General features: G+C 42.3%; 1 protein-coding gene across 1 annotated transcript; it reads left to right on the top strand.

Moving 5' to 3' along the window:
- The first annotated feature begins 8,286 nt into the window (after positions 1-8,286).
- Positions 8,287-11,825, top strand: LOC138879501 (uncharacterized). Its single transcript, XM_070159114.1, has 3 exons — positions 8,287-8,388; positions 8,548-8,795; positions 11,747-11,825. The coding sequence occupies exons 1-3, from the start codon at positions 8,287-8,289 to the stop codon at positions 11,823-11,825; spliced, it is 429 nt and encodes a 142-aa protein (XP_070015215.1).
- Positions 11,826-12,042: the final 217 nt, after the last annotated feature.

Raw genomic sequence — 12,042 nt, 5'->3', positions numbered from 1 at the left:
GATCAGTTAATAATAGGCAAATAACTGTTATAATGGCTACTGCTGCATTCTCATAATCATTAGCATTTAGAAATCATGTTTAGGAACTCTTATGTGCATTAGACATCCTGTTGTATAGGGTTTTATGCTTGTCTGAGTTGCAATTGTTAAACGCCTCACCAGTATGTTTAATTTAATAATACAAGTATGGTTAATTGTTTATTTATCCCTCTTACAACTAAAAAATCGATATGCATGTTCACCCCCTTTAAGGTAATTAGGCAACATATACGACGCCTAGACAAACTTTAGGCTTAATAAGAATCGATTAATCATGTTTTACCGGTTTAAGACCAATCAGCCTCTTATAATTTTGAACTCTACTGCTCCCATTCTTGCTGAAGTTCACTCTGTTTTTTTTTAAAAACTCTCGCTCTATCTGGAAACAAAATCTTGAAATTGTGCATCTATTTACTCTCACTGATTTTCTGGTTCTTGTTCTATTATGTTTTCAAACTACTAGGTTACCATTCTCTGCCCAGAATCGTGCTATTTTGAATACTTGTCCAGCACCTCGTTAAGCTACTGTCACTACTTGATTTTCAAAAACCATGCTTTAACAAATTTTTTTTTATCTATCGCTAAACTCAACTGCTGTTATCTATGCCTATTTTCTGAAAAATCCTATCTTTTAGACCCAAAATGTGTTTGAGACGTGTTGATTACATGTTTACTTGTGGAGGGATCTGTGAGCTTTTTATTTGCCTTTGTGTTCCCCTTATGTGCGGTCCTATTTGTTATGTATGTCGCTTAGCATTTTATCCTTTAAACCTGAGGGTTAGCCTACTCCCTACCCTGTAGGATTAGTAGTCTCAATGCCTCTGACACTGATAGGATTGGGGCGGGTAATAGCATGCAATAAGGAACGATATCATTCTGCGCTTTAATACCTTAACAGGGTGGGAAGGGTAGAATATAGATATGATGACCAGTGCGCTAATATCACGTACGACCCCTCTTTTGAGGAGTGATTGCTGGATATTGCATTGAAGTGATCCATATTAATCATAAACCTAGGACCCCCTTCCCTTTATTTACTTTCATCTCTTCTTGTAAAACTCTTCAAATCCTTTTTCATAAATTATGTCCTCTCTACTTGCCTTCAAAGGTTTTCAACCTAATTGCAATTTTATATGCGAGTCATTATTTGAGCCTTGATTGTTTACTTGTAAAGTTACAATTGTAGCATGGCCGGGAACCACACTTGTGGATCCTGAGGGGTGACTAACACCTTCCCCTCGGGATAATTTCTAGCCCTTACCCTAATCTCTGGTTTTCCAACTCAAACTCTTCTAAAAAGTGTCCTAATGCACTATAATCATTAGGTGGCGACTCTTCAACTTCTAAACCAATTCTCGAAAGGGAATAGAGTTGTCCTCCCAATGTCGTATACCCGATTTCGACCCGTAGAAAAAGGGGGCGTCGACAGCATGGCGACTCTGCTAGGGAACTTCTTTAGGCTTTTACCATTGCATGTTGCTTGTGACTTTACCATCTCATTAATTGCTTTATTTACCGTCTTTTATTCTTTCACTACGAAACTGACTTGGCTCTTCATGTCTTTTTTTTCCTTTAACTGCTTTCCTTTACTGCTTTATTTCAATACTATTGTAATTACTGCAATTATTGTAATCATTTATCTTATGAACGTGGAAATACATATCAATTTGTTTCATTCTTGTAAACTGCATCTTCAACATCATATTCCACTCGTGCCAAACAAATACCATAGCAACGCTTATAATGAGTGGTTGCGCTCTTCCAATATTATCACCTTTTAAATTTGGCAAAGGCGTATTTGCGGTAAAACCAGTCGATCAATGGTGCAGTCGACATTTCCGTGCCTTTCCCTCTTGAGTTGTCCTCTCAAGGGTACCTGTCTAATACCCCGATAGAAACCTCACTCTGTTTAACTGTGCATGCATCATGGTCAAACCTAGCCGAGTCAATTATGTTGTCCACATAATGACTCATTAAGATAGCCCTGTCCGAAGTCCACTGGGTTTCCTTGAAACCCAAACAGACGCTACCATATTTTGTACATTTATTTGGATAACTAAATGCTTTTTATGCTGATTATTGGTATTAAATAGTCGAGTCCGATGGGGGTGAGGTCTTAACCCTTTTGTTTTGCAGAAAATGAATGACAAAGTTCCTGATTTCGGTATGGTAAACATACCTTCACTCTTGCAGACTTGGTGGAGAAACCTCCCATCGAGCAACCAAATCAACGAATGGAAAGAGAGAGTCACCAAGGCTAGTGAGAAACTAGAATACCTGGAGTACAGCTTGCTGGAATTGAAAGGGAAAGTGAGGAAAAGAGTCATCGACTGTCAAAATGCTGAGGAAAGCAAAGGAGAACGTCTGGCGATAGCATTTTTACTGGAAAATCTGCGCGAGCTGGAGGACTTGATCAGCGAGAACATTCAACCTGAAGAAGGCCCTTCTGGGACCAAGTAGTTAGGAGTCTTTCTTTTCGCTTTTAATGTAATAAGGCTAATGGCCATTAGTGATATTTTTACTTTCCGCTATTTTAGTGTAGTTTGGATTCGTCTTATTTTTATCAATAAAATGAGGCATTTAGCATTATAAGTTCTCCAAATTAATTTGTCGCTAGACCTACCTCGGGCACAACGAGGCACCCAAATTAGGACGCGATTTATATTCTTGCACAATGTGTTTAAATATTGCAACATTTTCTTCTCATAACCCGCACTAACTTGTTACCTTGTTTTTTGTTTTTCTTTTATTTTTTTCCCCTCCCCAAAGGTTAGTTCGTGCATTCTGGCACCATCATCACATAGTACAAGATCCAAGGGCCCTCCACCTCCTCCTCCTCTGGGTCCTATCCAGAACAAGAACAAAGGCAGGATGGGAGATTCAAGCACCAGAAAGGAAATTGAAAGAATTGAGATTCCTCAGGATATCCCGGTTACTAAGGAAATTGCTGCCCAACTTGAGCAGAAATTATTGAAGTTCCGAGAAGAACTGGATCAAGTTCGGAACTTGGCAAGTTTATCATTCTCTCTCACCGCTCCTGATGTCAACTTTCCAAATGCTCAAAATCCCGCACCTCCACAGAACACCCCACAACCACAGATGCAACCCACTCATGCTCAACACTGCAACACATGCCATACTCCAAACAACACTTCACTACTCATTCCTGAACCACTGAACACCACACACGACCACCTCCACAACACTCTCATCTACGTAGATACCGTACCCCACTACACTAAACCAATCTCAAGTGCACCTGAGTCTGATGACAAGGACTCTCTTATCAGAAACTTGGCAGCAGAACTCAAGATGTTGACCAGCCGAGTCTAGGGCATGGAAGGAAACAAAGGTATAGAGGGGCTGAATTATGAGGACCTCTGCATTCAGCCAGATGTTGAACTTCCAGAGGGGTACAAACCTCCCAAGTTCGAAATGTTCAATGGCACGGGAGATCCCAGAGTTCATTTGAGGATGTATTGTGATAAGCTGGTCGGAGTCGGAAGGAATGAGAAAATCCGTGTGAAACTCTTCATGAGAAGTCTGAAGGGGGATGCTTTATCCTGGTACATCAGTCAGGACCCCAAGAAATGGACAAGCTAGGTAGGTATGACATCAGATTTCATGGATAGGTTCTGATTCAATACAGAGAATGCACCGGATGTATTCTACATCCAGAATTTGAAGAAGAAGCCTATCGAGACATTCTGCGAGTATGCTACTCGTTGGAGATCAGAGGCTGCTAAGGTCAGACCGGCCTTAGAAGAGGAACAAATGAACAAATTCTTCGTCTGGGCTCAGGATCCACAATATTATGAGAGGTTGATGCTGATCGAGGGCCAGAAATTCTCCGATATCATCAAGCTGGGAGAAAGAATTGAGGAAGGCATCAAGAATGGTATGGTTACTAATCTTGAAGCATTGTAGGCCACCAACAAGGCTTTACAGTCTTGTGGCACGTCCAAGAAGAAGGATGTGAGTGCCGTGATGGTCGCACAGGGAGCCAAATCACCACTAAAATACCACACTTACCCATCACCTCCACTTACATATCAGCCCATCCCAAATTACCAAACACCCGCACCCTCTTACCAAAATCCACCACCCGTTTACCAATCATCTCCACTTCCCGCATATCAACCCACTTCACCCAGATACTCTCAACCTGCACCTGTTTACCAAGCTTATAATGCCCAACCCTCTCACTACCAATCACCTCCCACTCGCCAAAATTTCCCTAGACCCAGACCAAATTTTGACCGCAGACCTCCCAGACAATATACAGCCATTGCTGAGCCAATTGACCAGCTGTATGAGAAACTTAAAGTTGCTGGTTACGTCTCCCCTATCCCTGACATAACTTTAGAAAATCCTTCCTAGTGGGTCAACCCTAATAAGACCTGTGCGTACCACTCTGGCATGAAGGGATATACCATTGATGAGTGCCACTCGTTGAAGGACAAGATTGAAATTCTGATCGACAATAAGGTTATCGTAGCAAAGGAGCCTGCTCCTAATGTCCGCAACAACCCTCTGCCTGACCACAACGGTGGAGACATTCACATGATCGATATCGAAGATGATTGGGACCCCAAGGGGTCGATAGGATTGATTGCTGAGGATGATGAGCCAAAGAAACCGGCAGTCACATTTAACCCGATTGTTGTGCAGAATCAGCCCTCCAGGGGTGATGAAGTAAACATGTCTATACCTCTCGAATTTGAAGTACCTTCTTCTGCGAAGGTGTCCGGGCCAATTGAGGTTGAGTTTGGGGTTCCAAAAGCACCTGTACCCTTTGAAGTTGTCGTGTTACCACCAAGGGTACCTATTCCTGTAGCAATGTCAGACATAACACTGTTCCACTCAAATGCCATACCATGGGATTACATAGCTGAAGCTAGGAGGAAAGGGAAGACCAAGACGGGAGAAGCAATTGTTGCGCAGGGTATGACCAGAATAGGCAGGGTTTACACTCCAGAGCACCTAGACGAGTCCAGTAAGCAAGCCTCTGGATGGACTATTGAAACTGGGCCCGATGATCTTTGGAGGAAAATACAAGCTAAGGAGTATTCGGTCGTTGAGTAGTTGAACAAAACACCAACGCAGATCTCCATCCTAGCTCTTCTACAGAGCTCTGACGCACACAAAAATGCCTTGATAAAGATATTGAGCAAAGATTATGTGCCCAGCAACATAAATGGAGGCGAAATGGCAAATATGGTAGGACAAATACTGGAAAGCCACAAAATCACCTTCCACGAAAATGAGCTGCTACCGGAAGGACTGAGTCACAACAAGGCCCTGCACATCACCGTGCAATGTGAGGATTACTTCATCACTAGAGTCCTGATCGACGAAGGATCCAGCCTCAACATATGTCCGCTGATCACTCTCAGAACATTGGGAAAGAACCTGCACGAGATCAAAGATGGAGCCATCAATGTCAAAGCATTCGATGGGTCCCAAAGGTCCACTATCGGAGAGATCAGCCTATGCTTGCAAATAGGGCCAACCTGGTTCGACGTTGACTTTCAGGTGATAGATGTCCCAACATCCTACAATTTGCTGTTGGGAAGACTATGGATCCACGCCGCTGGAGCTGTAGCATCGACCCTACATCAGGCAGTGAAGTTCGAGTGGAATCACCAAGAGGTGATTATTCATGGCGATGGTAGCAACCCCATATATAGTCGCCAGACCATCACGATCATTGGAGGCAGAAGGAGAATAGGCGGAGGAACATACCACCACATTGAAAGAGTCAATGCTGTAGACAAAGGTAAATGGTGGGATAACAAGATTGAAAGTATCCTGAATTGGTGTGGATACGAACCTGGAAAGGGACTAGGCAAAAACCTCCAGGGAATCGCCAAACCCATCAAGCTGAAAAAACATGGTACTATATTTGGTTTGGGGTATGAGTACACTTGGAAGGAGTTCAATCACTGGTTGCCACCGTGGAGCGATCCCTACTACCCACTGGAGCATCCGATACCTCACCTGGAGCAGACTTTCTAGCCGGCAGATACTATATATGGGTCGGAGGAAGATGAAACATTGGCAACTGTGAAGAATCTGTTCCTGGAGGATGATGATATGGACTGTTGTGTTATTTTCAAGGAGAAAGGGGAGGAAGGTCCTTCTATACAAGTTGTGAACCGAGGAGAACGCCTCAGCAATTGGTCAATCAGAACCACCAGGGCCCGGAAAGCTTCGGGGTAGCAAGGCTAAACAAAAGCACCATGCATCATGCTTTTACCTTTTACTAGCTGATTTTATTTCCGCATTGTCTTTTAATTTTGAAAAGAGCTCTGATATTCAAAACAATTATGAATTCAATCGAAGCATTTCAGTTTATTATATATTTCTCTCTTATTATTTTTTCTATCATTCACTTTATTTTACACATCATTACTATTACTTGCCTTGACGATGAACCAACGATTGTGATTTGCAACGAGACAACGCAACAAACGGATATGGATTCAGAAGAGGATGATATACCAGAAAAGGTCGTCAGAGAGGTTGAGAAGTTTGAGAATAGGCCTATGTCTAACTTGGACGAAACTGAGGTCGTTAATCTGGGAGATACAGAGAATGTCAAAGAAACGCGCATCAGTGTTCACATATCACCATCAGAAAAGAAAGAGTACACGGAATTCCTAAAGGAATATGAAGACATATTCGCCTGGTCGTATGATGATATGACTGGTTTCAGTACATCCATTGTAGCTCACAAACTGCCAACAGATCCAACATGTCCGCCGGTAAAGTAGAAGCTCAGGAAATTCAAACTCGACATAAGTTTGAAAATCAAAGAAGAGGTTACCAAGCAAGTCAAAGCTAAGGTTCTCGGGGTAGTAGAGTATCTGACATGGTTAGCCAACATTGTGCCTGTGCCAAAAAAGGATGGGAAAGTTAGAGTTTGTGTTGACTACCGGGATCTTAACCGGGTCAGTCCTAAAGACGACTTTCCCTTGCCTAACATACACATTCTTATCGACAACTGCGCCAAGCATGAGTTGCAGTATTTTGTTGATTGTTTCGCTGGGTATTATCAGATATGGATGGATGAGGAAGATGCAGAGAAAATGGCTTTCATCATGCCATGGGGAATGTACTGTTACAAAATGATGTCATTCGGTTTGAAGAATGCTGGTGCCACCTACATGAGAGCCATGACTACCATCTTTCATGACATGATACACAAGGAGATCGAGGTATATGTGGATAACGTCATCATCAAATCCAAGAAAGCCAAGGATCACATGGAAGACCTAAGAAAGTTCTTCAACAGACTGAGGAGGTACAATCTGAAACTAAATCCCGCCAAGTGTGCATTTGGGGTTCCTACTGGAAAATTATTGGGTTTCATCATGAGTCATCGAGGAATAGAATTGGATCCGTCAAAGGTCAAAGCTATCCAAGAATTGCCTCCGCCAAAGAACAAGAAGGACGTGATGAGTTTCCTGGGGAGACTCAACTATATCAGCCAGTTCATAGCTTAGTCCACGGTCATTTGTGAACCTATCTTCAAAATGTTGAAAAAGGATGTTGCTACCAAGTGGACTTATGATTGTCAGAAAGCCTTCGACAGAATCAAGGAATACCTGTCAACGCCACCAGTCTTGGTTCCGCCTGAGCCAGGAAGACCCCTATTGCTTTACCTTGCAGTATTGGATGGAGCATTCGGTTGTGTTCTGGGACAACATGATGAAACAGGGAGAAAGGAGCAGGCCATCTACTATCTCAGTAAGAAGTTCACATTGTACGTCGTACGAGGCCCAGTATTCTCTTTTAGAACGCACTTGTTGTGCTCTGACTTGGGTCGCGCAGAAGTTGAGGCATTACTTTTGTGCTTACACTACTTATCTCATATCCATAATGGACCCTCTGAAGTATATCTTCCAGAAACCCATGCCTACTAGCAAGCTCGCCAAGTGGAAAATCCTGCTAAGTGAATTCGACATTGTTTACGTGACCCAGAAAGCAATCAAAGGGCAAGCCTTGGAAGATCATCTCATCGAGAATCCCGTGGACGGAGAATACGAGCCCCTAAAAATGTATTTTCTCGATGAAGAGGTATCTTTCATAGGAGAAGATATTGCAGAATCCTATGATGGTTAGAGGTTGTTTTTCGATGGAGCTGCGAATTTCAAAGGAGTTGGCATAGGAGCAGTCCTAGTATCAGAAACTGGCCAGCACTACCCGGTATCCGCCAAGCTCAGGTTCCCTTGCACCAATAATATGGCCGAATATGAAGCCTGCATCTTGGGGCTCAAAATGGCCATTGACATGAATGTTCAGGAGTTGCTAATGATTGGGGACTCAGACTTGCTCATACAACAGGTTCGAGAAGAGTGGGCAACCAAGAACTCTAAGATACTTCCCTACTTGCATCACATACAGGAGTAGAGGAAAAGGTTCACAAAGACAGAATTTCAGCACATCCCCAGAGTCCAGAACGAGTTTGATGATGCAGTAGCTACTTTATTATCCATGATCCAGCATCCAGATACAAATTTCATTGATCCCATCCCAGTAAAGATTCATGATCAGTCAGCTTATTACGCCCACATTGAGGAAGAAGCGGATGGAAAGCCATGTTTCCATGATATCAAGGAGTACTTGACAACAGGGGAATATCCAGAACTTGCCAAAGCTACTCAGAAGAGCACAGTTCGTAGGTTATCCAGCAACTTCTTTCACAGTGGAGGAATCCTATACAGGAGGACTCCCGATTTGGGTTTACTAAGGTGTGTCGAAGCAAAAGAAGCATCCAGGCTATTAGACGAAGTACATGCAGGGACCTGCGGGCCGCACATGAATGGTTTTGCCTTAGCAAAGAAGATACTCCGAGCAGGGTATTTTTGGATGACTATGAAAACAGATTGTATCCAGTATGTTCGCAAATGCCATCGCTGTCAGATACATACAGATATGATAAAGGTGCCTCCAAATGAGCTTATTACAACAAGCTCCCCATGGCCATTCGCCGCTTGGGGAATGGATGTTATCGGACCTATCGAGCCTACCGCATCAAATGGGCACAAGTTCATCTTAGTGGCAATCGATTATTTTACCAAATGGATCGAAGCAGCATCATACAAGGCGGTCACTAAGAAGGTTGTGGCGGATTTTGTCCGCGACCGTATTGTTTGTCGGTTTGGAATTCTGGAATCAATCATCACCGATAATGGTTCCAATCTCAACGGCGACTTGATGAAAGCAATGTGTGAAACAGTCAAGATCAAACACAAGAACTCTACAGCCTACAGGCCTCAGATGAATGGAGCTGTGGAGGCAGCCAACAAGAATATCAAGAAGATACTAAGGAAGATGGTCGCAAGGCACAAACAATGGCATGAGAAATTATCATTCCCCTTATTGGGATACTGCACCACAGTCTGCACATCGACCGGAGCAACTCCCTACATGCTGGTTTATGGTACAGAGGCGGTCATCCCCGTCGAGGTAGAAATTCCCTCCTTAAGGATCATACAAGAAGTAGAGTTGGATGATGCAGAATGGGTAAAAGGTCGCTACGAGCAGTTAGCCCTTATAGATGGGAAAAGGATGAATGCAGTTTGCCACGGTCAGTTGTATCAGAACAGAATGTCCAGAGCCTTCAACAAAAGAGTTAAGCCAAGGAAGTTTACACCGGGGCAGCTGGTGTTGAAGAAAATATTCCCACATCAAGATGAAGCCAAGGGGAAGTTCTCTCCCAATTGGCAGGGTCCGTACATGGTTCACCGGGTTCTAACTGGAGGAGCCCTTATTCTTGCAGAAATGGATGGAGAAGTCTGGCCGAAGCCAATCAATTCAGATGCAGTGAAACGATACTATGTGCAACCACTTATGATTCCCTCTATGATGTAATTTGAACTACGCCTGACCTAATTCCCGTTTAAGAGGGGATACGTAGACAGCCCTATGGGTTCGGTCACAATTTAAAAAAATTCCATTTTCCCCGCTATTGGAAATGGGGCAGAATTTTGAGGAGGACCCTCAAAATTCCGAAGTTGATTTTAGTCCATCCATCGCCAGAAGCGCCAGCCCAGTAAACTGGGGCAGAATTTTGAGGAGGACCCTCGAGAACATCATTTCATGGCCTGCAAATTTTTATTTACGCTCTTCATAGCCCGGGACGTCATGGTCCAAGGACGTCATCCTAACCGTCCAAAGACAACATTCATGGTCCAATGGGAATTTGCATCACGTTTAAATTTATGCACAATATATGCTCGTATTACTTACTTGCAAGTACACGGGCTAGCAACGGCCGTCTTAGCAGGAGCAATCCCGCTCGGTTCTCGCAGCCTATCGATTTTCAGAAACCTCTCTCAATCTAAACATCGCGTTCGTCCGTTTCAAATCTCCATCAACATATTCCGTCAATGGTTCCTGAACTACATATGAACTGATTCCTATAAGACCAGGGATATGTAGGCGGCTCAGAAACCAGAGCTCAGTCAGAACTCCTTTCAAATCGCCATTTTCGGTCAAAATTGGCCATCTTATCTTTACCCGACAACTCTTTCATCCTTCCCGGGTAAAGAGGGGCAGCTGTTGATACCCAATTTTTCTCTAAGTATTTTTTACACTCAAAATACTTTCAAAATAACATATATGTGCATACATAAGCATTCCCAAGTATTTTGGTATTTTTCCCAAATTTTTAAAGATTTTCAAAACCAATTTATTGTCTATTTTAGCAGTGCAAAATCCAATAATTATTCCCAAAATTATCCTTTTGGTGAATAATTTATTTATTTCTCATATTTACACCAAAATATAATTAAGGTGATTTTTGCATATTTTTACAAATTTATTTGGTATTTTTAAAGCTAATTTGCATATAATTGCAATTATAGCCCATGTTTCGATTAATGGTATTTTTATAATTGCAAAATCAGTTCCAGTATTTTTGTATTACTAATGGTTTAGTACTTTTAATTTTCTTTTAAAATCATTTCCATTATTTTTATAAAATTATGAGGGAGAAATTGGCTATTTAATACCTAACCTATTATTATTGTAATTTTAGCCCCAATTGTAACCCACCCCATCAGATTTTTAATTAACCCAATACCCAATCCAAATCCGCCCAGCCCAATCTCCGAATAACTCAGCCCAGCTTCGATTTAATCTGAGTCGTTGATCAAATGAGATCAACGGCCCAGATTTCGTTTCCTTAATTAAATTCTAACTACCCCCCCCCCCTGACCCCTCATTTCATCGAGACCAGTTTCTCTCTCTACTTGGTCTCTTCCTCTCCTCCTACTCTCTAGAACCTTCTGGTTCATCTCCGATGGCCTTCACCATCTATCCGACCACCTCCAGCCTCACCTCTTTCGACCACTAGCCGCCGTGAAACCTTATCTCGCTGATTCCCTCTATCCTGGAGAACCCAGGAGCCTCCACCATACGAGATGGTCACTGAAAGATTTGCTTGGTTTGTCTTCGGCCTTTCTCCAATGGGTTTTGGTTCGATGTTGCTATGAACACCATTATTGCTGAGTTTCACAGTCAGATTTCTCCTACTTCTCACTGGTTTCTTATGAAACCCTAATCTCTACCCAGACCTCTTAAATCTCTGTATTTTTAAAACGATTTTAACTCATACCTTTATGTTTTACACTACTATCTACTCGATCTTTACGATTGCTCAAGTTTTAAACGTTTTGTTCCCTTTTTTTCAAACTAGGGTTTCTGAACCCCTTTTCGAAATCACTTTATCTTCTGATTTTGAGTACTATATGTTTGTGTTTATATTATTTGCTTGATTGTGTGATCTTCTGGGTTATTCTCCGAGTTCTATGCGTTAATTTTGTTGTTAGGATTCCAACCTTTTACTGTTGCTATGATTTCTTGCTTAGGGTTCTCTGATTTTCGTGCCTATTGTGTTTAATAGGTCTAATTATTCATTGTTTACCAAATATTCTGCTGATTCTGTGCATCTCTTCAAATCCCTGATTTTGTATATGTTTTCCTTAGGAGTTT

Source organism: Nicotiana sylvestris, chromosome 10, assembly GCF_000393655.2.
Source record: "Nicotiana sylvestris chromosome 10, ASM39365v2, whole genome shotgun sequence".
Taxonomy (NCBI): Eukaryota; Viridiplantae; Streptophyta; class Magnoliopsida; order Solanales; family Solanaceae; genus Nicotiana; species Nicotiana sylvestris.
This window is presented reverse-complemented; position numbering and strand designations above follow the sequence as displayed.

Coding starts and splice junctions, on each gene's coding strand:
- LOC138879501 (XM_070159114.1), top strand. CDS start 8,287: ATGGCCGAATATGAAGCCTGCATCTTGGGGCTCAAAATGGCCATTGAC. Junction 8,389..8,547: donor CAGACTTGCTCATACAACAG/GTTCGAGAAGAG, acceptor TCCATGATCCAG/CATCCAGATACAAATTTCAT. Junction 8,796..11,746: donor CCCGATTTGGGTTTACTAAG/GTGTGTCGAAGC, acceptor TTTTCAAACTAG/GGTTTCTGAACCCCTTTTCG.